Source organism: Haemorhous mexicanus, chromosome 3 (assembly GCF_027477595.1).
Source record: "Haemorhous mexicanus isolate bHaeMex1 chromosome 3, bHaeMex1.pri, whole genome shotgun sequence".
In the NCBI taxonomy this organism is placed as follows: Eukaryota; Metazoa; Chordata; class Aves; order Passeriformes; family Fringillidae; genus Haemorhous; species Haemorhous mexicanus.
In genome coordinates this window covers 21,960,879-21,987,487 of record NC_082343.1, presented here as the reverse complement: position 1 = coordinate 21,987,487, position 26,609 = coordinate 21,960,879, and the positions used below count along the sequence as shown (strand labels likewise).

The following is a 26,609-nucleotide window of genomic DNA, read 5'->3' as shown; positions in this document are numbered from 1 at the left end:
AGAATGTCCTTGACTGAAGAATACCATGTGTTCTCTTTTTTTCATAAGCCTTTGTTGTACTGATATTTACAGGTATAATGCATATTGGTATACCAATGTATAAATAAAGAAACAGTCCAACAGTTACAAGTAAAGAGTATAATAGGTAGAGTAAAAATATGTAGTAGTACAATAAAAATTAACAATATGCTTTTTTCAAAAAACAAAAAAGCCCAATCAACACAGAGGCAGCAGAGATTTTGATATCAAGTAAAAGACACAGTTATACTGACTCCACTTTTTTGAACTACAATGACCCTTTCAAAGCTGAAGCCAGTTTGGGGGAGTTCTGAGACTACAATCTACAAAGTTTTGGCTGTCACATAATAACACTCACATTTATTACCTTGCAATGTACATGTGTGATATCTGGCCCACTTAAGCAACATACGCTTTTTCTTCACATGCATTAATCATCCTGTCATCAAAATGTCCTCTTACATATATATAAAGGCAACTGAGACAATTTTAGTCTCTTCCATGTGGAATTGAATTGCACCATTTCAGCCAAAATAAATGAAGTTAAAGGACCCTTTTTTCAGTGAACACCATGATGTTTTTGCATTAGTAAGATTTTTCCATTACAAGTCAGTCCTAATATTAATACCACCCATACACCTCATGGAAGATTATTTCTAATAAATAAGATAGGAAGGAGAGACATAGAAAAGAATACTTTATGGTTGATTAAAAAAAAAATCTGTAAGAATCCATAAATGTATCACAGCAGAGCTAAAGATCACTAACCAGAGATCAAAGCTTCACAGCACTAAATGACACACAACTAACAAAGCCAGTAGTCTCATTTCCAAATATTTCAATTTGTAATTAGTATATGCTTCAAAGACACCTGTTTTTCAGTTAGTACAACCTTATCCTTTATGTTATCTTTCCTATTCCAATATTTATTCGCATGGGAAAGGTTTATTAAAATATTACAGATAAATTATAGGGAGTTATTTCAAGACAACATTAATCTTCTCCACTGGTTGAAGATACATTCTTTTTACCCTTACTCATCATAGCTTCTAGCAACCATAAAATACATTCTAATCCTAGCATTTCCTTTCATCGTCTTTTGTTCTAATAACTAGATCGCAGTGTCTGGCAAGACAGATTAACAGAACAGAAGGATTGCTTCCCAGATTTGCAGCCCATAAATGAGGAGTTCTACAACAGAGGGAACTCTGGCACCAAAAATGAAAGGAATAGAAAAAAAATCTTTTCCAGTCATTTAAGCCAAATGATACCAACCCTGGCCTACTTAGTTTTCCAGCCAACTTAGTGACAGCAACCACTTCAACTGCAACTTCAGCTCTTACAGCTATTCAGACCATCACACGAAGTCTCAGATGCAGGGGCAGGACTGACCAACACTGACAAAACAAGAACCAAAAATGCATCTCCCAATACTAGGAAATTACTACATTCCAATACATGTAATGGACACCACTGTTCTCAAATAAGATGAAAAAGGAGCAGCTCAGGGCTATATGATCTATAACTGACATTCATAAGATTATTCAAAAAACCGTACATCTGTATAGTAAAAATTTTTAAAACCCAATTTTTAAGTTAAAGATCCAAATTTAGCTATTTCACAAATGCAAGTTAAATTTAAAAACTTAATACAAACTAAAACACAATGTCAGTTTCTCAAATACAAGAAAAAAAAACCAAATACTCCCCCAAATAGAAATAAAAAATTAGGTGTAAGAAAACTCAAGTCTGTTTTCATTTTCCTTAAAATAAACCCTATTTGCACCGCAGGCAGTTACTCAGAACTAGAAACAATTATTTTAAAGAAAATATTACACAACATGAATAATTTTTAAATGTTTTATGAGAAGCAGTTAGGTAGCTATACCATTTATCTGTAAGGCATAAAAAAATTGGAGGGAAAAAGCTCAATTTATTTTCCAAATCAGCAAACTAGCCAGAATAATCCTTCCCTTTACTTGTCTTAAAAATTAAAACAACTCCAGAACGAATAAAGTTATACAGGCTTTACAGAGATGTAAATTAAAGCAGAAGCTAGCATAAATTATTTGCTTAATCATTCAGAAATAACAAGGAATCAGTTATTATAAGAAATCAGGAGGAGCTGCAACTCACCCAGCTCAAAAATTACAACACAACGTACCCTTACAACCGCTTACTGTTACTTAATTTGGTGTGGTTCTTATAAAAATTTCCAGCTAAACACAGCTTGCTATCTGTTAAACTAATCAAAATTCAGAAAACCTTTTTTTCCTTCTAAATGTATTGCAGATTTGCATCAGGAACCTTCTCAATGAGTCCATTCTATAGAAACAGACAGTGTATTAACACATTTTCTCCCAAGGTGAGAAAACAGATTAAGGTTATGACCAAAATGACAGGCCTGTGGCTTCCTTGAATACTTTAATAGAGTCAACAAATCAACAGTGGCCACTGATGACAACAGAGGAAAGAAGACAATAGGTGGAAGGAGGGGAATTAGTGATGCTACTATAATGGTGTAATCAGAAACTTGAGCATAAAAATCTTTTTCACCTTCAACCTGTCTAAATATGCTCTTTTGCCTGCTCATATAAAGACATATAGCATAGTTACCACTGGGGAACATGTGGGTTCATGTATTTCCACTGCAAAAGCAGGTGAGGAACAGAAGTGTGACAGTTAATAAAAGCAAGAGTAAAGGGCTTTTGCATATCAAAGAGAAGAGATGCACACAGGTATGTATTTCAGTATTTTCTTGCATAATTGCAAATCTTGCTGAAGCTGCAATTACAAAGGCTTCCACACAGCTTTAATATTTGATAAATGATTTTCTGTAAAGAGGAAAGATCAGTGATATGGACTAAGCAAAAGAATTTTGGGGGAAAAACCAGGATGAAACTACTAGTATGAATCCAGGCTTACTTTCAGCTGTCATTTAAGCAGATCTAGTGACCAAAAATCATATTGCAGCATTTTATATATATTTTTTTCTTTTAATCTGAGCACCCGTGCATCCCAAAACTGATGAATCAGAAACAGCAGACAACTTCCTGCCACAATTCAACATGTTTCCTCACTGAATAAATTGCAGAATTTACATACCTTGAACGTTCATTTTAAAGAATCCTTCCCTAGCCCTCATTTTTGCCTTATTCTCATTTTGCATTATTCAACTAATTTTACTTCCTCTTTTTTGTCCACTATATTTACATTTAGCTTTAAAAAGAACAACCAAACAAAAAAGAAAAAAACAACAGCCACAAAAACCCCAAACAACGTGATAAATGTAGTGAATGCAGGTGGGACCAGATTCTTGCCCCCAAACATTATTTTTCTCAAACACCAATACAAACAGGGAACCAAACAGGTTAACCTGGAAAGGAGAGGGACAGGCACTGATCTATTCTCTGGTGATCAGTGATAAGGCCCAGGAGAATGGCATGAAGCTGTGTCAGGGGAGAATTAGGCCAGACACTGGGACAAGATTCATCACCCAGAGGGTGGTTGGGCTCTGGAACAGGACGCCCAGGGAAGTGGTCACAGTCCAAGCCTGACAGAGGTCAAGAAGTGTTCGGAGAATGCTCTCAGGCATTCTTGGGGCTGGTGCTATGCAGGGCCAAGAGCTGGACTTCTATGATCTGTGTGGGTCTGTTACAACTCAGGATATTCTATGGTTGTATGACCCCAAGACCCCAAAACTCCTCTACTCTTCCCAACCCTTCAGGTAATCAATCACCCACCTTATGACTGCTTCAAAAAATAAAGAGGTTTCCACAGTTTAACCTCTGCAGATGAGTCAAGATTCCACATCACTCTTAGCCATCTTATACTCCACAAATTACTCACCAGCACTAGTACACAGCCTGCTCCTACAGTCCCATATGGCTTAGCCATCCTTACAAAGTACAAAATGAAGCCTAACCCAAATTTAAAACCTTAGCTGAATGGATAATTCAAGAATAAGAACTATCACTGTGATGATATTATTGCTAGAGATGTTTGGGCAGATGTTTTACATACATCAAAGTCTCCTGTGGTCTTTTTTTATTTTTCCCTCTCTCAGAGATAAAGCTTACAATCTTTAAAATAAAAAGAGTTCATTTTTTTGTGTTTTGTGCTTTGCATTTAAATTTTTTTTAATCTGGAATGAAAATTGAGACAACAGAGGAAACTTGGCAGATCTAAAGCTTGGCAAGAGATAATGAATTTATGTAGCAAACATATGAGAACAAGGATATGTCAGGAGGAATTTGTCTACAAACTTGTTCTCAAACAGACCAGCAAAGACACTAATAACCATGTTAATAGGGACAGGGGGTTTGTGGGAGGGAGGGCTGTGGAAACTAAAGAATAATATCCAAGAGGACAAGCCAGCTCAGACAATTTATCTGCATAACACTTGACAGACAAATGGCACCTTCTGCACCAGCAAAAGAACTGCCTGATGAGTTTGCCAGTGAGGCTGGTGCTGCTCCAGCTACAACCCTGTCACAATTTCATCTCTTCAGTCCATTTTTAGTTGGTTTGCCCAAGAGCAAATGCAAAAGCTACACACACAATAAAATCAATTTTATCTGCTCTTATTAAATTATTTGCTCATATTTCTGAATTCCTCTCCTTCCACATTCAAATACTATACTAGCTTCACATGGCAAAAATGTAGCTTTTGAGCTGTAAGAACTCCATGTCCCCAGGCAAACCCAAATTCACCCCTCTGTATTTCAGACCTTGGAAGCAACTTAGCTGCAAGTCTGAAGGAAAAGAACAGAAGGTGATAGAGGCAAAGTGCAACCCTGGCTACTATGGAGGTTTCAATGTGATGTTTTTCACACCTATTTGGTTCTCAGGACAAACAGCATTTTACAGGAAGGAAACAAACAGGGCTCAAAGCTTTTCATTGCCACCACTAACATAAGTAACAACATGGCCTGGGACTTTATTACTATGATTTTCAAAAAAAAGGTGCTTAAGTTACCATCCATGGTTAGGGGAAATTCCTTTACCTCCAACCACTCTGTCATTTTTAGAAGGAAGACCTGCCAATATAGTTCTAGGCCAAGATTCATGATCTAACTCTTGCCAAAACTACAGAGTCAACTCTGTCCTCTCACCAGAACACATCAGTCTACCTGAAATCTGCAACTAGAAACATTTTAATTTAAGTATTTTATTTTGGGTTGATTCATATCAAAAATCAAGGATGCTGCAATCCTATTATTCACTGAGAGGCGAAATTTTAAAAAATCTCCCTTTCAGAACCTCCTTAAGCTCTACAGGAAAATCACCTTTGCCTTTAAGAACAGAAACTGAATTTGTGAGTAGAAACAATATAGGTACAAGGCATTTGGTGTTAAATTACTGATTTTTACTTCAAAATCAGGATGGTGCTTTAAGCTGACCAGGAACCCATAGAGGGAAATGGTTTGAAATAATTCAAAAGTTTGATTCTTCATTATGTTCCAAATGAAGTTTCAATGCATGCAAGTTCACCATAAACAGGAGCAACTAACTGAATCAAGGATTGAAACTATTTTAACCCAGACTATTTTAGAACTGTTATGAGAAATTACAACGAAAGATGCCTTTCTTTGGAAAGTTTTTTGGGAATGCTAACACACATTAGTATTTGATGACACTGTGCACAATTTTGTTGCAGAATCCAGACAATTTGAACTTTCACTAACATAACAGGGTAAGAACACCTATGCTGACTATATTTCCCTGCAGGCCAGAAAAGTGATAGAATACCAGAAAAATATTCCAAAGAGAATAATGCTTTTTCATCTTTGCTTATATCCTCTACCTCTTCTTTTTCTTGTCCTCTTCTTGTTAGACTTTGACAGACACTTTTCCAGAAGTTCCCAATAAAATAAAATCCTTCATTAGATAGCTTTTGAAATTAAAACTGCCTAAATGGGAAAAAAACACCATTTTTTAAATACCGAAATTGACTCATCATAACATTCTGTCCAGAGATAACAAGTGGAGTGACTAGTACTTCAGCTGTGAGTTTATTTAAATGTAGACATACACATGCAGTATTAGGAAGGCAAAACCAGGATATGAAATAAACATAAGGCATCAGCTCTAAGCTCACTGTCAAGAATATACCAAGGCTTCTAACCACAGAGTTCAGCTGAAGGTAACTATCTGTCAAATGTAATCTGTGCAAGTGAATATGCTTAAGCTGGTGCTATGAATCAACCAAAATTGCTTTGGTCTTATTGACATTCAATTGCAAGAAGTTGCAGCTCATCCAGTCCAATAGACATCTGACAACACCAAGAGTGCTTCAGTGACAGAAAGCTTTAAATATAGATGCAGCTATAATCACAATACACATGGAACTAAACTTTTTGATCCCTCATACCATCTTCAGAAACAGGGCAATAGCTGAATGCCATAAGACCACATGGTCATCCTCTCTGCCTGGTGCCAATTCCTACAGTCAACAAATCACTGCAATTTAAAAAAGAAAAAAGAGAGAGTACAGATTGACAGAAATAGACCATTCAATCTTCCACCATTGTCCCATTAAATCTCTCCCCAAAATCTACATCCGCCATTATAATCTTTGTTCGCCTTTTAAAAATAAAATGCGAGATCAAAATTTGTTCAAACTGTTTGCATTAGTTAAGGGGCAGATCGTCAGCTACTACAAACTGCCTTTATCTTCAGCAATGTCATTTTACGCCCGCACAGATTGGGACCTCAAATAAGTTAAATTTACTTTCTTCCTCACATCTGTTCTTTACACCATGAAACAAGATGTCTGATAATGCATGTATGTGGGAGATTGAACAATAAAGCAACTTGCACAGAGGATCCCAAAAGCAGACACAATTTGTGTCCTACCTTTACACAAAAGAGAGGAATACCACTTGCAAACATGTATGTGTTTGTTTCACTCTCATCTCTCAGAGAAATCCTGCCATTTCAGCAGTAGATGTTTCAGCAGAACACAGCGTATTTTTCTAAAGATTTTCATATATCCACACCATCTACACGAGTTGTTACACACCCCCATGCTTGCCCTTCCCAGCTCCGGCTTCCCTTGCCACACAGTGAATTGAAATCATCCCATAGTCACAAACAGAAAAAAGAAGTTAGGAAAAAAAAACAATGTCTACTATATACAGCTTGCAACCATGTTTAAGGAGATGCATAGTGTGATTTTGGGGAGAAGAGGGGAGAAAGACTCCTGCCCATGTTATGAGCACTCTGAACAGTTATGCCCACACTCTGAGAAATGCAGTGTGCAAAAAACAAGAGACTTGAGGAAGAAACCTCATCAGGGGACCACAGCGACAGAACTATCTTAAAACAGAAGGGCTGGAGAAGATAAAGGGACAGCAGAAGAAATGGAAAAGAACAGCGAAGGGGAAGGAAAAAGCATAAGGTCGGGAGGGGCAAGTTGTCTCTTTGCCTTTCCTTCTTTTGCCTCAGGCCCATATCGGCCTTTCCTTTTCTTGACTTAACTGGGATGAATTTTAATTGCAGCCTCTCTATGTGTTTTATACACTATGTACTCTCTACTTGTGTGGAGTGGATTTCCCATTCATCACAGGATTGCAGGCAAAAACCCCAGGAGCATTTTGCTTTCCTTCAAAGTTAGCTTTGCTAAAATCAATAACTTTAGGGCTGCTTCTCCATCTAGTCCAAACCCCCACCCCAAAACCATTTCAAATTTCATAATTTTTAATCATTTGATTTTGCTTCTTGTCTCCACATACAGATTTACATTTACAGCTTTTCCATAACTGTGACAATATTCTCCACTGCTTCATTAAGGATAGCAATCTTACAGCAACAGCAGCAACATGCTCTCATTTGTAGTTTTAACACAGTTAATATCAAAACTGATCTCTAACAATCTCTCTCCTTACTGTCTTCTCTTCAATACACCAGCATTCTTCAAATCAAAGTTCTGGTTTTCTTAGGGACCATTGCCTGTCTTAAATACTTTCATGGCCAGGGGTTTTTTTGTGACCACCAGCAAGTCTGGTACAACAGCCAAGAATCACGACTACATTAAACTGTCCTTAGTTTGCACGCAAACCACTAAACTTCGTTTTTAAAAAATGTAGTTAAAAAAAAAATTAAAAGGAGGGAGTGAGAGCAGGAGTGTTTCCTACTGCAGATAGAGTATAATCCCTCAGCAATATTGTTACATCTCTTTCAGCTTAATATTAGCTCTCCCTTCACTGAAACTGTGTATCTTGGCATTTTAAATCCCCCTTCATTTTCCTGGTTGTCTGTCTTATTCCAATAATATCTTTCTTATCCTTGAAAACATGTCACTCCCATTCAGCAATCTTATTACATATGCTCCTAGCATTTGTATAAAAGATATTTAGCTTTTCTCTTTGCCCTCCTTTACTTTTTTCACTTTCTCGTACAATGTTAATCCCTTCTCAGTGGGAAATGGTTTTCCCTCAATCCAAGTTGAATTCCCTGAAGAACAACATAAATTAAAAAAAAAAAAAAAAAAAGCGGGGGGGAGTAGTGTAAGGGGAAAGGAACCCTGAAATGCTCCTGAAACAATTAACTCTGTTCAAAATTAGGCCATTTATTAATATAAATTTGACCCTAAACAGCAAAATCAAAAAGCAACTGGAACACAGACTCATCCATAAGGCAGTTTACAAGCTTAAGAAAAACTAATAGCTATTTCATGAGCAAAGCCTTCAAGATGCAAAAATGCAAGTGACAGCAAGCAGAAGAATCCAAAATAAGAAACCTACAAATTGTTCATTTTTCATATGGGGTAATTTTAGCACTGTATTAAAAACTGAGTGATGTAACCCACACTCAATAATCTGATAAACCAGGCTAGAGACAAAGAAAGATCAATGTGAAAAGAGACAGCTTTTGAAATAGACTATATTTTTAAAGAGTCGGTATTTTAAAAAGTAAACACTGCTTTAGAATCAACATTGAATCAGAGATTAGCAATCCTTTTGCACAGAGTAATCACTCTAAGTATAGATTGGCAATTTTCACTTAAGCTTTTGTTGACCCATAGTTTGAAAGCATTTCATTAGTATGAAGAAGTATTAAAATGGTTAATTACAGCTATTCCACTTTCTACCTCAGCCAGCACTGCCCCAATATCCTTTATTGCCAGGGTCAGTAGATCTGTATCAATCTGTTACTGATGCCTCAGGACAGAACTAACACATCAGGGCAGGGGCGTGGCAGAAAGAAGCCAAGAGAGCAAAACTGCAAATATAGATTCTGTTAGAAACTGAAGGAATTAACAAATAAGCTTTGCTACAACTACTATTTTAACCATTGATCAAACTCTATTCTTTTCACACAGAAAGCTTTAACAAGTGACAGCTGCGCTGTAAATGAGTTCCAAACAAAAAAAACATGAGAGGATCCTAGTCACCCGATCTGAAAATGCATGAAGAACAATTGCTTTCTTGCTGCATAATGATTCTATTTTCCCCAAATCACAGAAGAAATCGGATCCAACACTCGATGATCACTACAGTAACATGAAAGGAGACAAGTATTAAGGATTCAACAAGCTGCTTTTTAGTAGCTAAAACAGTTCACACAGACTTGCCACAATTAATTGAAGCAAAAGGTCAGAAAGTACATTTTAGATAATCTCATAACAATGCATATTTTCTCTCTGCCCCCTCCATTTAAAATACAGTAAAACCACTGATTCAGAATTTTCAGGAACTACTTGCAATCATGTAAATTAGGGATGAAATGTGGATGTCAAATGAAATGTCCCTTCTGAATAAAGTCTTCTGCTTCACTAGTCAAAGAATAAGCAGATACCTGCACAAATGAGGGGCGCTGTTACTAATGTACAATTATTAACCTTTTATGACACTATCAGCTCCATATTAAATTCTAGTCTCTTAAACTGATTATATCTGAAGATTTTGCACCATTTTACACCACTCAGTACTATGACTCCTAAGTCATTCCCAAATTTAATGCAAGAATACACTGGTTCTACAAAACAGAGCTGAACAGCTCTGCTGGGACTGAAAAGCTGAAAATCCATTCCTCTGTCTTTTTTGGGGGATGATTTACATAAGAAGAAAGCAATTATTTCTGCCCTCTGAATGCCTTGCCACAAGGAGTTCCATGTATCCAGTTAAGGGATTTTTGCAAATAAAGTCTCATCTCTTCTTTCAGGGCTTAGTTTCTTTTCATGGTCAAGGAGCCACAAAAGTCTGGCTTTGATTCTTTTCATATTCTTCCCCACAACCTTACTTCAGGCCTTTCCCTCCTCCTCTGTGCCCTGCTTTCTTCCATCCATCACAAAGTCCTTTAGAAATGGTCATTCAACTACTCCTTTGTACTGTAACTCTCCAACATTCTTTTTGATGGCAATTCACTGTAAGCTTCAATTTTCATTTTTTATAACAGCTGCTTTTTTCCAGAGTTACTAAGCATCTTAGCAGCCACACTTTGCCAGAGATCCAAACTGTGATGTTAATTCCACTCAGACCAAAAGGGACTTTGGAGGACAGTGTTTTGGTAGCTTATTGTCAGTAGTTCATTTTTGGAAAAAGTTAAATGAAATCGTTTATGCAGCAGCTCCCTCAACTACATTTTGCTAGAGATGGGCTAGGAGATGACCAGGGGAGGCTACTTATAAAATTCATAGTGATCTCTTGAGCACTTTAGAGTACAGGCCTTGAGTTAAGGCACAGAAAATCCAAGAAGATTACTGAACAGCACAGAGAAAGATGTTAATAAACAGAGTTTAAGAAAAACATAAGTAAACGCACTCAGAAGTCCAGCAGAAGAGTGGCAATGCAACCTGTTACGTGCATGACTTACAGACAAGAGGCACATACGTAAGGCACAAGTAAGTAGTAACCAGAGAAGCTCAGAAAGACAACAGACTTTTTCTTTTGAGTAGCCCTGATTCCAAGAACCACTGAATTCCCATTGGACATGGTCATCAAGCTGGAAAGATAAAGGCACATACCTCTGAGTACTGAGGATAACTCTTCAAGGGTAAGAATTTCAATGTAAAGAAACAGAAGTTTGAAGTTCTGAAATGTCAGATTAGGAGCGATGTTGATGCTTATTGTATGCTGCCACTGAATACCACATCATGATTTGCTTAGAAGTGCAACAAGGATGACCCTCACAAGAAAGATGGGCCACCTACAATCAGTTAATAGCAAGGATACACCTAAACACCACCTGAAAGGAGAGAAGAGAGGTTTGAGAGGAAAATATTTTGGCTTTTATTCAGGAGGCAGAAGATAAAAAGCCAGTGTCATTCTTTGAAATGCTGCCAGTATCACAAAGGGTCAGACAAGCAAGGCTGCATGACTCTGCACACAAACAGTGCTTGGAAGAAGGGATTTAGGTCAATTCCAAATCGAAACCATTTTCTAGAACAGATAGAATCAAAGGAGGGTCAGCTGCTTCTATATCCAAATAAAGGCAGTTTATTTGTGTATCAAGATGGGAAAGAAATGAAAAGTTGGGGGAGAAAAATCAAGAACCTAAACCATCCTAACTAAGCATGCACATAGACTGTAAATTATGACAAAATAAATAAAATGAAACATATCCGTCTTTAAAATCTAAAGCCCAAGGTTTGAACCTGAATGTCAGGAATTAAACAGATCATAACACTGAAAAAGTGTCACTATGCCTTAAAGAAAGCTCAAATTTTGATAAAGCAAATGAGCTAACTGTATTAAAACATACTACAGAACCTGGTATTCCAGCCCTTTTTACTGAAACAAAACAAAACAAACAAACAAACAAAAAAAAACCCACCACACAAAAACAACAAAAAAAGGGTACCTTCAGATTCAACGGAAGATCAGAAAAGAAGCAGTAACAAAAAAACCCCTCTGACCTATTTTCAATTAACCCTACACAGAGAAAAGAACAATGTAGAAATTAAAGTTATAGACACGAGGCATGAAGAAGACTTGGATCATTTCTTCTGAGAATCCATAAAATCAAGTCTGTACTGGATGATTTGCTTGGGAAAGCACTGGGTTAATACTATACACTAGAAAAGGCAACATGACTTTTGCAGAAAGAAATCAAGATCCAATTTGAATTCTTTGAAGTAAAGATGCATGTGGATAAGAAGAACTGATCAATATACCACACTGGCTTTCTAGAAAGGTTTCAAACTTTCAAACTTGGGAGAGATTAAATGGTCCCATTTCACAAAGACAGTATCACTAACTCCAACAATCTCTGCTATCTAACATTTTGTACAGGCTTGAAAAGTGGTTAGTGAGGTGAAAAGAAGATGGAGGGAATACATGCAGATAATAGAAATCAAAGCTTACTTCAAAGGATCTCAAAATTAAGGAACAGGCAGCAAAGTAGCAGACTAAATGTCTCGTTAACCACAAGGTAGCAGACAAGAAAAATATTCTTGTCCATGTAAACACAACACTAAATTCTGAAGAGTCACTGCTCCAAGTAGTCTTGGAGTTTCTATAGAGAGTCTCTCACTAATGAGCAAGAAAGAAACATTCCTTATTGGGAAAGAAATTTTTTTAAATCCTACAAAACTTTGTTGTTTAGAAATTTGTGGTGCGAAGTGTCTGGGATAATAAGTGGAGTTCTGTCACTTGCATCCTCCATTAATCCCAAAGTTTCTGAAAATATCAATGAGAATGAACAAAATGCAGAAAGGCTTCAATATAAGGAGAAATTTTACTTATGAATGATTTTAACATGTCATAAAGGTCTATAATCAAAATATCAAAAAGCATAAGAATGATAAATGAAAAAAAACTGGCAAAAGAAAACAGCAAAAAAGAAGTTGGCAGACAGCAGATTTAAAACATAGAACAATTTCATACAGCCATAATGCCATATGAGGAACTCATTTCCACAAGAGTCCAATGCCAAAATATAAATTATATATATTTTTATATATCTGTAATTATATTTATCTATAATTATACATATTTCACTTTGTAGATTAAAAAGAAATAATTAGACTATTAAACTAAAAACAGGTCAGTTAGTGACTATTTAAGACAGTCCAGCTTAAGAAGCTTCAAACCCACTGATTTTCAGAAAATGAGTCAGTGATACATCTAAAAGAAAGTTGTTCCTATTAATGTACTCTTCTTTCATACTCCAAGACAGGCTATCTAGACAACTATCAAACAGACAGGGGAGTCCTTACATTATGCAAAAATTACAACATTACTGAGCCAAGGCACTAGAATGAGACACATAAACAAGAGGAGTTCCTCTCCCTCTTCCATCCAAGAGCCTTCTACTTTCTACACAACCTGATAAGTTGTTCAGAGCCAGGAAATATTCTTTGCTTCCAGGAGAAAATGATACATGTGAAGTCTTACAAGATTCCCCCTCTGGACTGCCACCAGCACACATGGATTTTGTGTTGTACAAGATCTACACATGTAATTTATGTCACCTTCCATTTGTTGCACACACAGATGTTAACAGAAGATATAAGACAGAGTTCACACATAAATAATGGAGGTTGCACAAAGAACAGCCTGAAAGTTTCACCTTCCATTTCTTGATCAGACTTCTGATTTAAGTCTGTCTTTAAGCTACAAAAACCTGAACCAAAGGTAGAAATTACTTCTAAAAATAAATAAACAAAGCCCCCAAAACAAACAAACCCAAAAATGAACAAACACAAACCTACAAAAACAAAAGCTCTTCTATTTGGCTGTACTCATAAAGTTTTCATATTTTTCAAAAAAAGTTTCAAGTACCTTGTGAAAACATTTACATAAAAATCTGCACAGCCTAAAGTAGAAAGGACAATTATTCAGTATTTGTGATCCATCTTTATCAGGAAAGATGCTACAATCAGTTGCCTGTTTTCTGCTCACACACTGTGCAGCCAAGAACTACTGGCTGAAGGACCTTCTGCCCACATTGAAAACAGTGTGCTCTAAATGGTGATAATCCACTGTACAAATTCAAGCTTGGTCTCCTCAAAAAGGAATCAAATTGAAGCAGCTCAATAGTAAAACAAGACTCAAAATAGACAGAAGGCAAACCTGGATCAACAAGAACTCTTCCCGTACACAAAAGTGAAAACGTAGATACACCCAGCAAGTCTCCTAGTCCAGTGTATCAACAGCTATAAAAAGCAAAAGGAGACACTTCCAAACCCTTATAGTTTCTCCCCATGCAATTCAAGGGCACACAAAAGTACCTGAGCTGAGACCTTCAGGACAGTAAGTTTTGAGACTGGGGGAAAAATAAGAAGGTAAATCATTCTTATTGGAGTGCTTTCATTATTAAAATTACAATTGGCTGCAATTTATTTTTGTATAAGAAAAGAAACTTCTTTCAAAGCAAATTGAAGATTGATGGTTTTCAAATCTTGAAACTTTCTAGACAAATAAGGCATAGCTTCTGCAAAACATTCAATACTACCTCCTCTCACAAAGGGAGCTTAATTCCACACAAAGGCTTAATTCCATTCCTACCATATATAACAGAGTCAGGGCAGATTTCAGTGGTATTTGCAACTGTAATTACAAAAAAAAAAATTGCAATTTCCAGAAGTAGAATCAAGATGGCATTGACAAAACCTGTATTTTTGGTGTTCTCTGAAATTAAAATCTTTGCCCAGGCAAAGTTCCTTGCCTTGTGTTCTGAGGCAGCTGTTAGACTGCAAATTTAAATCTGCAAATATATTCAAACTCATACTCAGGCAAGAAAATAAGTAGTTTAAGAGACAGTGTGAGTAGAATCAATTATCTGGGAAATACGCTGTTTTCTCAAGAAGCTGAAGTTACAGCAGAGCTTTCAAATGTACACAGTCAGCATCCTAATACCCACAGAACACGAGGAGAAGAGGCAAGAACCATAGTAGGACCTCTGGATACAGGAAAAAACAAAGACGTTTTACTGATATCAAAGAACACAGGCTGAATGTCCAGCAGCAGTACCTGAATGGCCTACAATAGTAGCAGAATAGATGCTGAAGCAACTCCATGTTCATTGTGTCTGTGAAGAGTTCTTTAAACACAAACTCAAATACATGACAGACTGTAATGTGTGTTTTATTTCCACTGTCTGGCAGGAGCAGAGCACTAGCCATATGGATAGACTGCATCCTCACAAATACTTTCAACACATAATTGCAATTAATAGACAAGAAGCTCCTAAAATGCAGAATTAATGCAAAATCTCCACTCCCTTCTTGGACCTGACAAACTATTCTTAGTAGATAGTAAGTGATGACTTCAAAGAGGAGATCAAAGCAGTTTGTTAAACCAAAATGCTTTCTTGCTTTCTCATGTCCTTATTAAACTTAGGGACCATACAGTTTAGAACACCCTGTATTTAGTAAGACATACATAGGGAGTGTATAAAATAAATGTTTGCCTCCCTGCTTTTAAGTTTCAGGTTCTTTGCTTATAAAATAAACTGTAAAGTATTCAAAAACTTGTGCAGAAAATGAAAGGATTTCACAAATTGGAAAGGACAAGTTTTCTCTTGATAGTCAAACAGTTATGATGTAAAGCGGTCTCATTAAATCATAAGTACTTTAACCTTTTCTTGAAAGAAGTGGAAGATTTAAAGATTTATAAAGAAATTTTGCCTAAACTAGGAAATGACTCATATTTGACATGTATTGAAATGATAATGCTGATTTCAATAGGCACTCTAAGAGCATTTTCCTCCCAGGAGAGTAATTCAGTCACGGTTACCTCTCTGCATTTAGATTTTAAACTTACTTTCCAAAGCTTTTAATGTGCTATAGTCTGCCAAAACATGGCAGAGTTACATAGATATGATCAGGCAAAATAAAGGCTAGCAAAAAGACTATTTTTATAATTTCAGACACTAAATATGAAACAGAAACATCAATCTGACATGTTCTCAAAGAATCTCCTGTTTCAGCAGCCTAGTCTGTGTCTGCAAATTCATGTTTAAACTCCACTCTTCTTAATTGGAAAAATAAATAATAAAGTATCAAAGGTAAAGTGAAAGACTCAACACTGAAAACTGAAAAAGAAAATACACAATGTTGCTGCTGTTAGTAAGTGTAATAAATGTGATACTGGTTTCACTTCGCAGAGATAATATGGTACACAACTGACCTTAATTACACTCAATTTTTCAATTCTTTAGAAGCTAAGATTTTAAGATGTCAATTGTTCTGAGGTTTCACTTCAGTGCATATCAGATTCCTTTAAGTTAAGGCTATATATCTTTTACTCCAGTGTGTACCTTCAGAGTTTTTGCTAACACATACCTAAAACTATATCCTTAAAAATATCATTAAATCAAGATCAAACACACAGTAGGAACCTAAAACTTTCAGAAGCCTGAAAGACTTGATCCTCACCAACTGAAAACAACTAGAACAGTAGAAAATTCTGTAGAGGAGTTTCAAGTTCACTACTTTGCATTTTGTAATAGCAATTTTATTTCAAGCCACTTCCCCCAGTCTTTTTGGTCATGCCATTCTTCCTGTACAACATCTTACTGTTCTGATTATGTCTATTACCAGCTGTTATGATAGGAATTCTCACTATTTCTGACAAGATCATTAACAAAAGTAAAACACAAGGCTGGAGAAAGACTAATTCTCAAATAATTTAATTGGTTTTGTGCCTGCCCCCTCCCCAGGATTATAAGCATGTTCCTCTGAGCAGTATCTATTGCAATCTTTCCCATGAGCATTCCCTTTGACCCTACAACTTCTCATAGGTTGTCACATCAATGCTAAACTCAACTCCAGATAGACAAAATCTGACACATTTACTTTGCCTGAAAATCAGCTTTCTCATCAGGAAAAAAAAAAAAAAAAGCTGAGAGGCTAGACAGTGATGAGCTATCTATAGGAAATCCACACTGCATTTTATCCCCTTTTTCATTTAGCTCCACATCTTTATCTATTTCTTCAAAGATCTTTTCTAAATCCTCATACGCCATTGCATCAAGACATAGGTCTGCATTACCAAGATCTTTTTTTCTTCCTCTTGGTACATACTTTGGCTGGGGTGAAGGTAAATTTTTTCACAACACCCTGTGCTGTATTTCAAATCTGGGGGTAAAACAGCATTGATAACACACCAGTATTTTAGCTCTTGGCAAACTGAGCTTGCCTAATGTCAAGCCCTTCTCTTTTCCCAGTTGAACTCCTCATCCCACCTCAGCAGTAAGCCAGGGCTGGACCAAGAAACTGGGAAGAGGGACAGCTAGGACAAAAAGATATTCCTTACTCTATAGCCTCATGCTCAGCAATAAAAACTAGGGTAGAAGAAGAAATGTGAGGAGATAAAAATTTTACTTCCAAGGTGGCCTGCTGCTAAGAAATTGGCTAGGCAGTGGTCTGCTTGTGGGAGGTGGGGAGTGATTGCCTTTACATAATTTCCTCCCCTCCCTGTCCCTTTCCTACATGAGTTTTTCTCACTTTTGCTATTTCTGTTGTCTCCCCTCTTCCACTGGCAGGGGTGAGGAGGGCCCAGGTAGTTGGCTGCTGGCTGGCATCAACATGACACCTTTTCTATACAGAAGCATTATAGCTCCATCTCTGACTGGTAGCTTTGCATAGAATGTCTCTTTGTCAAGGGATTTTGTGTCCAAAAATTCTGGAAGAATTTTTGGACAAAGACCATCTGTTTGCAGCAGCATGTAGACAATCAGCTTGCATATTCATGTTTCTACTCTTTATGATCACTTTTGTTTCCATATATTATTTTCTGCTACCCTGATTGGTTTTGTTCTGTGACTCCTGAAAACAGAACCAAGGTATTTATTTATTCTAGAGACCTTGCTCAAATCATCCTTAATCTCAAGCACACTCTGACTGTACTCAGGTCTTGCATTTTTACACAAAAAAAATCTTAAGAATTTTTTACCATTTGACAGTTTAATTAATATCAACCACTTTATAGCTTTATTTCTATCCTACACAGCATTCTCTGTGAATCTGCTTCCCCATTCTCCAGTTCTCACACACTTTGCCCTCTCTAACCGCAGAGGTACTTATTCACACAGATAAGCCTGTGCAGTACATATCCATTTTTTTTTTCCTTTAAGGGCAAAAATTTCTCTTAATTCTATTTTATCAATTTTAAAAAACCTCCAGGCTTTTTTTCCATTCAGTCTCCGGACTCCAAAGTTTACCTTGTTTCATAAAAATAGTTGCATGTGTTTGTTCTCTTTGAAACCCAAAGTGTTCCTAGAGAACCAAAAAACTGTTTACTCCTCTATTTCATCTGACTCTAGTTATAAATGCTCAACATTATTCTTGAGACCTACACCTCTGATAACGTCCTCATTACTTAACAAAGCTGGTATACTCAGACTTTCTGCTTCAGCAACTACTCAATGAAGAAACCCTTCATGCAGAACACACAGGAATGTCTGGGCCCTGCTCCTGCTAGCAGAACTTAAATTTCCCAGCCATAAACTGGAAAATAAGTCTCTGCAATGACACAGTCCTTAGCAGTAGTTCCCTCTAACAAATTACATATCTAAATACAAACCCAAGGATTTAAATTCCTAGATTACCTCAGTAGAATTAATTTACTAGCCTTCTCTTCCCCTAGAATTATTTTATTCCAAAGAAATTATTTTCAGTCTGTGCTATCCTTTCTTCTTTCCTTCCCTCTTATCATTTAATTACTATTTGGTGCTATTCCACCATTTAGCTTTCATTTTTATCATTCCTGAATAGGCATATGCTCTTACACCTGAATTCCAAACATATCTGCCATCCCACCATGTTTTTTCTCTCTCTAAATTCAGTTTCACATCTGTAACCAATACTTCACACTCCTTTGTCATGGTGTCTGTTGCCTAGCATCTGGGTGTATGAGACACAGACACTTCCAGCTGGAAGTTATTTTGCATATTTTTGTATGGTCTTGCTTATGTTGTCATTGTCCATTATGGAAAAAAAAAAGCTTTTGTCCCCCTGCTAAAAAACAAACAAGCCAACTTTTGCCTAAAGTTTGATAGCCAGGCCATGGGCTAAATGGATCGGGCTGCAGCCACTATCATCTTTAATGGCAAGTTGCATCCTACAATAGCACCAAGCACAGGAAGACTCTACCCAAGCTCAGAAACTTTGAAAAGGCATTAAGCCTGCAGCTTCTTCAAGGGTCTAGAAGCTGTATTTCTTTTCTCCTGCCATGAATTGAACAACTCTCTACAGAGAAACAAAGGACCAAATTCCATAGGGTGCTTCACGTTCCTTTGTAATGCAGCTCAAGATCTGTGTGTGTATTTAACCAGCCCTTTCACTTTCACTTGGCTGTGCCAGGCTTTAGCAGTTTCTGAGGTACAAAATGCAGCTGACAGCAACAGCAGTAATATAGCACCCTTGGAGTGCTTGAAGTGTAAAGTTCATTAGTTCTACCTTAAGGTCACTCTTTTAATCCAACAGCCAAAATCTTATTCACACTACCATGCTGTTATCCTGGAAAAAAGAAAACTGAAAAAAAATCAAGACGTCGGCTTAGATACTTCTTACAAGTGACAAGATCAGCACTAAAAATCCAAATCACAGTCAATACCTTTTAGCAAGTTTCAAGAAAGCAGCAAAACTATTCTTGATTGTGCTGTAGACCAAATGAAATTTAATAGAAAGGATAAAGAAAATGAAGGAAGGAAAAGATAAACATTTCAATACCTAATAATTGTGGTTTATAATTATTAGTTGAACTTGGCTCACAAATAGAATTTACTAGGGTGTCTGTTGGGAATTACAAGACATGCAAATAACTGAATTTTAATTTCTTCTGTGTTTGTTTACTGATTTTTGTACATACAGTTTAAATTTTAACAAACTCAATTTTGCTTTATCCTCGGTGGATATTTGTACACTTATTAAAAAGTTATGTCAACAGAAGACTTTTAGAACACAGAGATTGTGCTCTAAAAATTCTGAATCATATTCCTAAAATAAGAGGCATTAGCTCTGTAACTTACTACCTTGACTGATCCTGCACAAACTCACACATTTACTTACGTGCACATTTACTTATGTAAGAAGTTTTTAAAATTAAATGGAACAGAACTCCATAAGGTAAGTACATTAGCATGTATAGATGAGAATGGTATTCCCTTCTATATGAAATAATCTGAGACCCAAGACTAATCAGTAATGTTAGATATAAGTACCAAAATATTAATACAAGGTTTTCTTCACCTGACATACTCATGCTTTTCAAGGTGAGATTTTTCAGTTTTGTACAGTCTGCTTGTCCAGAAGAATGGGCACAGCATTTGATTCCAGTCCTAAATTAGCAATTGCTTCAAAATGAGCTTCTAAATTAAGATCCTTACCTACGAGATTCAAGAGTTATCATTTACATCCCCTAATTTATTCTTTTATATTTATACAGTTATACTACTCTCACACAAACGTTGTATTTCAACAAATATTAAATCGTTTTTATTTTACTTACCTGCACACTAAGATGAATCCATTTCTTCACAAGAATTCTCCCCAGTGTCATTACTTTTATTGGTGGCTGCAAACCATTTACTGTGCGATAATAAAACATGGTCTCTTTCTCAGAGATTGTGAGTTTGAACACAGTCTGCCCATCAACAGCCTTTTCTATCACACACCTTTGGAAATAACCAAGAAAAACAACATAAGGTCAGAGGCACACACATATACACATTCTTGCCAAGGTGCTATCCTGTAAAGTGATGCTAACCAGAATGTATTAAAATAAACATTAAAAATACAGCTCTTGAGAAGATGCTCAGTGACAGTGAAAGTCACAAGATGTACTAAGTGTAAAAGAACTTTAGCAAAGATATTTTTCGTCTTGATCTGTGAGGGGTTTGGGTTATGTTGGGGTTTTGGTTGGTTGTTTTTTTGTGTTTTGCTTTGTTTATTGAATGCTGGCAACCCCAGCTCATTTGGGGGTGAAAGAGAGGTCCAGTTTGCCTCCTTTCTTGAAGGTGCCATGACAGAAACCACAGTGATGTGCAAGTCTCTGCTACACTTTTCATACAAAGCTGCGCAACTTAGTACATCCCGTGAAGGCACTATAATTTTCCTTAGTCTAACAAGGCAAATGCAATATAACCACAAAAAGCAGTACAAATGACATGCTTTGTTAATAAGTCTTCTATCTTTCCACCCAATCTGCACAGGTAAGGCAGCCCTAACACCAGCTGACCCTATGCTCCTCCCTTTGCAGTGTCTTTTTTTAACCTAAGAAACTAGAGCAAGGCAATGAGGATATCCAGACACTTAAGACACTTATTAGGAATTTTTTCCGCACAAAGAATTCACATCAATAGCAAATACAATAATGTCATATAAGGTACAGAGAATACCATCCATAGCAAATTATTTTGCATTTCAAGCTGCTGAAATGTTTTTGCCAATCCAATAACCATGATGTCAAGAGTCCTGAGAAAGCACAGCCTCCAAAGGCTTGTGTAAAAACTTTATAATTTTTTCATGTATTTATGATTATTTTAATAAAATATAAAGTTCTATGCTTCCCATTTGAGCTTCTTGAAAAATACAGTTCTCAATGTACTGACCCATGAAAAATCAAATACTTTAACAGTTACATCCGACTAAATTAGTGCAATAAGTCACAAGAGGGAAGCATATAAAATTTGTATGAGATTAGTATTTACTTACCCATATTTCAGAGAAACTGAAAATGAAAACAGAAAACCCTTACTTACTGATGTCTTCATCTACTCTGCATTTATGAAAGAAAACTATCAAAAAGGCTGTTCTTTGATACTGCCATTAGTCACTAATTCACCTTTAAATCCAAGGAAAAATTAATTCCTCCTGTTACTATTCTAGCCTGCTGGAATGTTGTCAATGAAACACCTTGCAAAATGAAGACTTCTGTTTTCCCAACCTTCCTAAAACCACATTTCTTAATAATTGTCCACTGGTCTTTTCAATATTTTGTTTGCTTGCAAATATGCTAGTTTTGTTAGATAATAAATGTGAAGGAAGGCTCAGCTAAGTAGCAAAATATTTAGGAACTGGATTTACCCAGTTCCTGGATAAACAATAATTGGATAATCCAGGATTTTGTTTATTTTACTTATCTAAAACAAACATCCCCACATTGTTTTTATCCCCAAAGGTGTCATGACTTTAAGAAGGGAAGCGACCTTGATGTACATCACTTTGAAAACTGAAAAGAACAAATGTGAATTATGACTTACTAGTAAAAGAGGAAAATCAAGAGGGAAAAGAGAAGAGAGGGAAGGAAAAAGAAAAAAGAAAAAATCCAAACTAGTTCCATCATAGGTGAAATAGTAAGAGGCATTACTTCTGACTCTTAGCTTGATTTTCCATTCCAGCCATGATTACAGAGAGAAGCCACTATTCTGTGTGAAGTCTTCAACTTCTGGTAACCTGCAGTCCTACAGAGCCAATACCTGACTACATATATCTCAGTGGTGGGGCTGGAGGGAAAAAAAGCCAATAACACAAACCCACTCAGTCACCTTCCAAAGAGAAAAATATTCTAGAGAATCTAACATGGTGAGATCACCACCTGCACTGGGGCTGCCCAGACATCAACTGCAGCAAATGGGAACACCTGCACTGGTTCAAAATCAGATACCCTTTTCAGTCTAATTTCTAATGTAAAACATCTGAATGGATAATAAGAACTACCATATAATTTTAGTCCCTTAGATAAATAAAAAAATCTACGTGCTACTCACTTCACAGTCAGGCCACTCCTGCTGATCCTTTGTAAAAGATCTCAGCTCACTTCTTGACACCACCAAGATCTTCTGGGCATCTGAACTTGCTCCAGTTCACACTACATTGATATAAGCTGCCTGTAATGGTCACTCACAGAGCTTGTACCCATATTCTAATTAGTGAAGGGCCATCATCATACACAGTTTCCTACATTGTGCTAATGCTTACATACAGGCTACACACAGGCTTACTGAAGGCAATTATATTAACTGATGAGTACATACAGCAAGAGGAAGCATGAGGCTAGCATGAAACTCAGGGGCAAGAACTCTGCCCACTTACTGCCTAAAGGAAAAGAAAATGTAAAGACTGTAGTACAAATGTCAATGCTTTCTCACTCTTGCTTTTCTTCAATATTTCCAGTATGCAGTGACTTAAAAGCATGCCTACAAATATCTCTACTAAACATCTTAGAAGAACATCAGGGCTTCAACTAAATCTGTAACATGACCTGATTCTTCTCTCTGTGTCAAAGTGTATTGTCTCCTAGATTCACATAAGAAAACTTGGTATATGAAACTGATGAAGAAAATTCTTGGTGTCTCTGCTTATGTACAATCTTTAAAGGGCCTTCAGACTTGGATGCTCCCATCAGTCTCTCATTTCAGCCAGCACAGTAACTACTAACAAAAATCTCACTATTCTCTTGCATGGGTACATGCCTAACAGAATGTCATAGGATGAAATGGGATACTGTACAGCAACACTCCTAGCTTCTTTCCTAAGCACACACTCTCACAGACAGACCATGTAAAATTCAGCACAAAAACACATTAGTATGGCATGTCCAAAACACAGGGGCCTGCTGTACTTGATGTACAAGCACTTTGCCAGTAAAAAAAGCCATCTTGTTAAACTTTCAATCATTCTACTGGCAAAATGAGCAGCTCGTTCTGGCTGATCTTCCTAATGCTTTGTGGGAAAACAAAGATTTTGTTAGAATGCATACCACTTCTGTGAGGCTCCTCTGCTGTGATAATGGGGTTTAAAAGGTCTCACTAATGACATGTAACAGGGACAATTCCCCACATGGGACTTCAAAATGTAGGACATCCAGTAAGTCAAATTTCATCTGCCAACCTGAAGGACTCACTTAGCAATATAAGAAAAGGGAAAGCATCTTAGTCTGCTGGTAAATTATTCTCTTTTCTAAGATGCCTTCTGAGTCAAGTTTCAATAGCTATTCATGTGCAACAACTGTTCCACCAGAACTGGAGTTCAGTATTCCTTTTATGAAAAAAGAGAAATTAACACAATTCTTTCTGTGCCAGTGAAACAAAAGCACCTGGACAGGGGCATATCATCCTGACCATTGGAATAACTGCTGTCCATCTTCAGTATTCAGGACTGGGCTTTAGCATTGTCTTTCCTACACACTGAATAGCAGCAAATCTCACAAGCCATAAGAATGAAGTGATCTATTACAAAAATTGAACAAAAAACATTTAAATTTTAAAGCAATCTATAAAAGCCACTGGACAGGAAGATGTACACAGCGTAGTTATTAACACAGCAGCAATTGGAAGCTAATCTTTTGCACTAGTCCATGGCTTATCAGTCATCAGCAGAGTCTGGTTTCTTCACAGCACTTAATCATTTGAAACTAAGGACATAACATTACATTGTTTTAGGCTCCATGCATCAAAGCCTATCCCACTGACAAAAGACTTTCACAGATCTCACTCAACATGTTGCTGCAACAGCTTGCTTGGACATTAGCAGGATGCTTCTGCTTCAAGTAAGGCATGTGCTCTGATGAAGGAGACTCCGATCAGCTCACATGTGTGTGGACAGGAATTCATGGCATGGGAACACACCAGAAATGGACTCTCTGACATTCAAGATTCAACCATTATATAGAAAACTACAGGCCAAAGCTCCAGGGATGCCTTTACACATACCACTCGCTGAAATTATTTAACTTCAGCTCAGAAGTCCCTTTTGCTCTGCAGATATCATTTATTTCCACTTCATAACCACAAATTCTACAGTTAGGTCAAGTTTTTTAAGGTAATTATCACTGCATAAAATATACTATAATTTTACATTATTTTAGATATTTCTATTTTTTCTGATGACTTTGCTACCCTTAGACAAGTGACTATTTCATATCAGCATGCAAAATAAGTATCAAGAATGCCTCAACAAAGCAGATGATTACCTACATTCTAAGAATACATTCTAAAATAATTTGTGGCATGTCGTCCAAAGGAACAACCTATACTCTTTGTGCTTTATGTTAAAGAGATCTACACAATGAAGGTAAGAGTAGGAGGCTCTGCATTTTGCGACAGATGACTGAACTTTTTTTGCAGGATCTGGGATGCATTTTTCAAAAAGCAGGTTCTTCATTATAGTAAGGCCCAGTCAAGCTGAACGGTCACTCCTAACAGCAGTATTTCCTGAAAATGCAACATGTAGGCAAATAGGAGAGGGAACATGTTTAGCCACCTCTGTTTTGTCAGCACCTAGTGAAATTTCACTAGCAGTTTAAATAGTGGAATCATTTGTTAAAGCAGCAACGCAGTCTGCCAGTGAGGCAACATTCCCCAGATCCTTCAGGAACACAATGATCTCTTTTCTCTATGTCCAAAACCTAGATTTTGGTGGCTTTCCCTGTTTGCTTTTAAGACAAACTTGTGTTGGAAAAGTCCTAACATCTTAGATAATTCTTTTTCCATCATGAAAGCAGCAACAGCACAGCCCTGTGAGAATGTAATTTTCTAGCAGCTTTTAGAAGGAATGCAAATTGGAAACACAAATTTCTCTCTCTGAGAAAAGACATGCATATTAGGTATGAATAGTTTCAAACACTGAAAGCCATTGGACTATCATCTGAGTCAATGCCATGAAACTGAAGCCAATTGTCTTGACATCTGGGAAGACCCCAACCTAAATACAGCTCTATAAACGTCACAGTTTCCCACCACACCTTTTAAAAGTTTAAAGAGCTTGCTAATAATGACTGTGACTACAATGATCAATTTTTTTAAGAGCACCAGGAAAGTAAACACCTTCAATACTACTTACATTACACCTTCTTGCTCAGGTTTCAACCATACAGTTAACGTAAATGAAGCTCCAAGCCTTGGAAGACGGGGAGTAGAGAAGCAATCCTTGCGATTATGAAAAATAAAACTGGAAGCATTGCTGGAAGACCCTGGATGCAAGTCCCTCTTGTCTTCTGTAATACAAGTACCAAGGCCTTCTGAAAGAAGTGGTTTGTAGGACGAAGGTGATGACCTATATGGACATTCCTGAACACAAAACTTCTGAGTGCAGGATATAATACTTTGAACAGCTACTGAGCTGTGACAAAAAGTACTTCGGTCTGGCAGCCCACAAGTGGCTTGAGTTGGCACGATTGACACATTCTTGAAAGCTCCCACATTTTCAAGCCTAGGGAAATGTCCCTGAGAGCTGACCAACACAAAGGAGTCATAATAAGTTAAGATTAATGTTTCAATAGCATGAAACAAGAAACGACATCTCAAGGAAAGAGCCCGGCAATTCATGTTTACAAAAAAGCTCCTCCTGATTAAAGCAAACGTAAATAAATAATGATGTCCATGTCGGTAGCAATGTCCTCAGGTGCTGTGCTTTAAGAGTTTATGTAGCGTTTCATCCCCAAAACGCCCATGCAAGGACTCAGTCACAAGGGACATCTACGTCTTCTGGCCAGCGAACCACATGTGGGTGACAGCCGGGATCTGCAAACCACAGAAAACAGACACAGTCCGTAGGAGAAACCTGCTCTTTTGCACCAACGGAGGTGATGCTCAGCTAGGGATTTCAAGGGTTTGAATGCTTCGTCCAGATTCCAGCCAGCAGGCCCACCTGCACACCCTCGCCGGCTAGGGCCGAGACATTTCTCCGAGCCAAGGCCATG

At 37.1% G+C, this 26,609-nt stretch overlaps 1 protein-coding gene across 1 annotated transcript in view; it reads right to left on the bottom strand.

Annotated features, from left to right (window-relative positions):
- USH2A (usherin) overlaps positions 1-26,235 on the bottom strand; it is a 373,434-nt gene extending 347,199 nt beyond the window's left edge. Inside the window, exons 1-2 of the mRNA XM_059841048.1 lie at positions 25,751-26,235; positions 20,418-20,583 (exon numbers count right to left, since the gene is read on the bottom strand). Of these exons, the coding sequence (XP_059697031.1) occupies positions 20,418-20,583; positions 25,751-26,235 (651 nt within the window). The remainder of the gene's footprint in view (positions 1-20,417; positions 20,584-25,750) is intronic.
- Between the last annotated feature and the right edge of the window lie 374 nt (positions 26,236-26,609).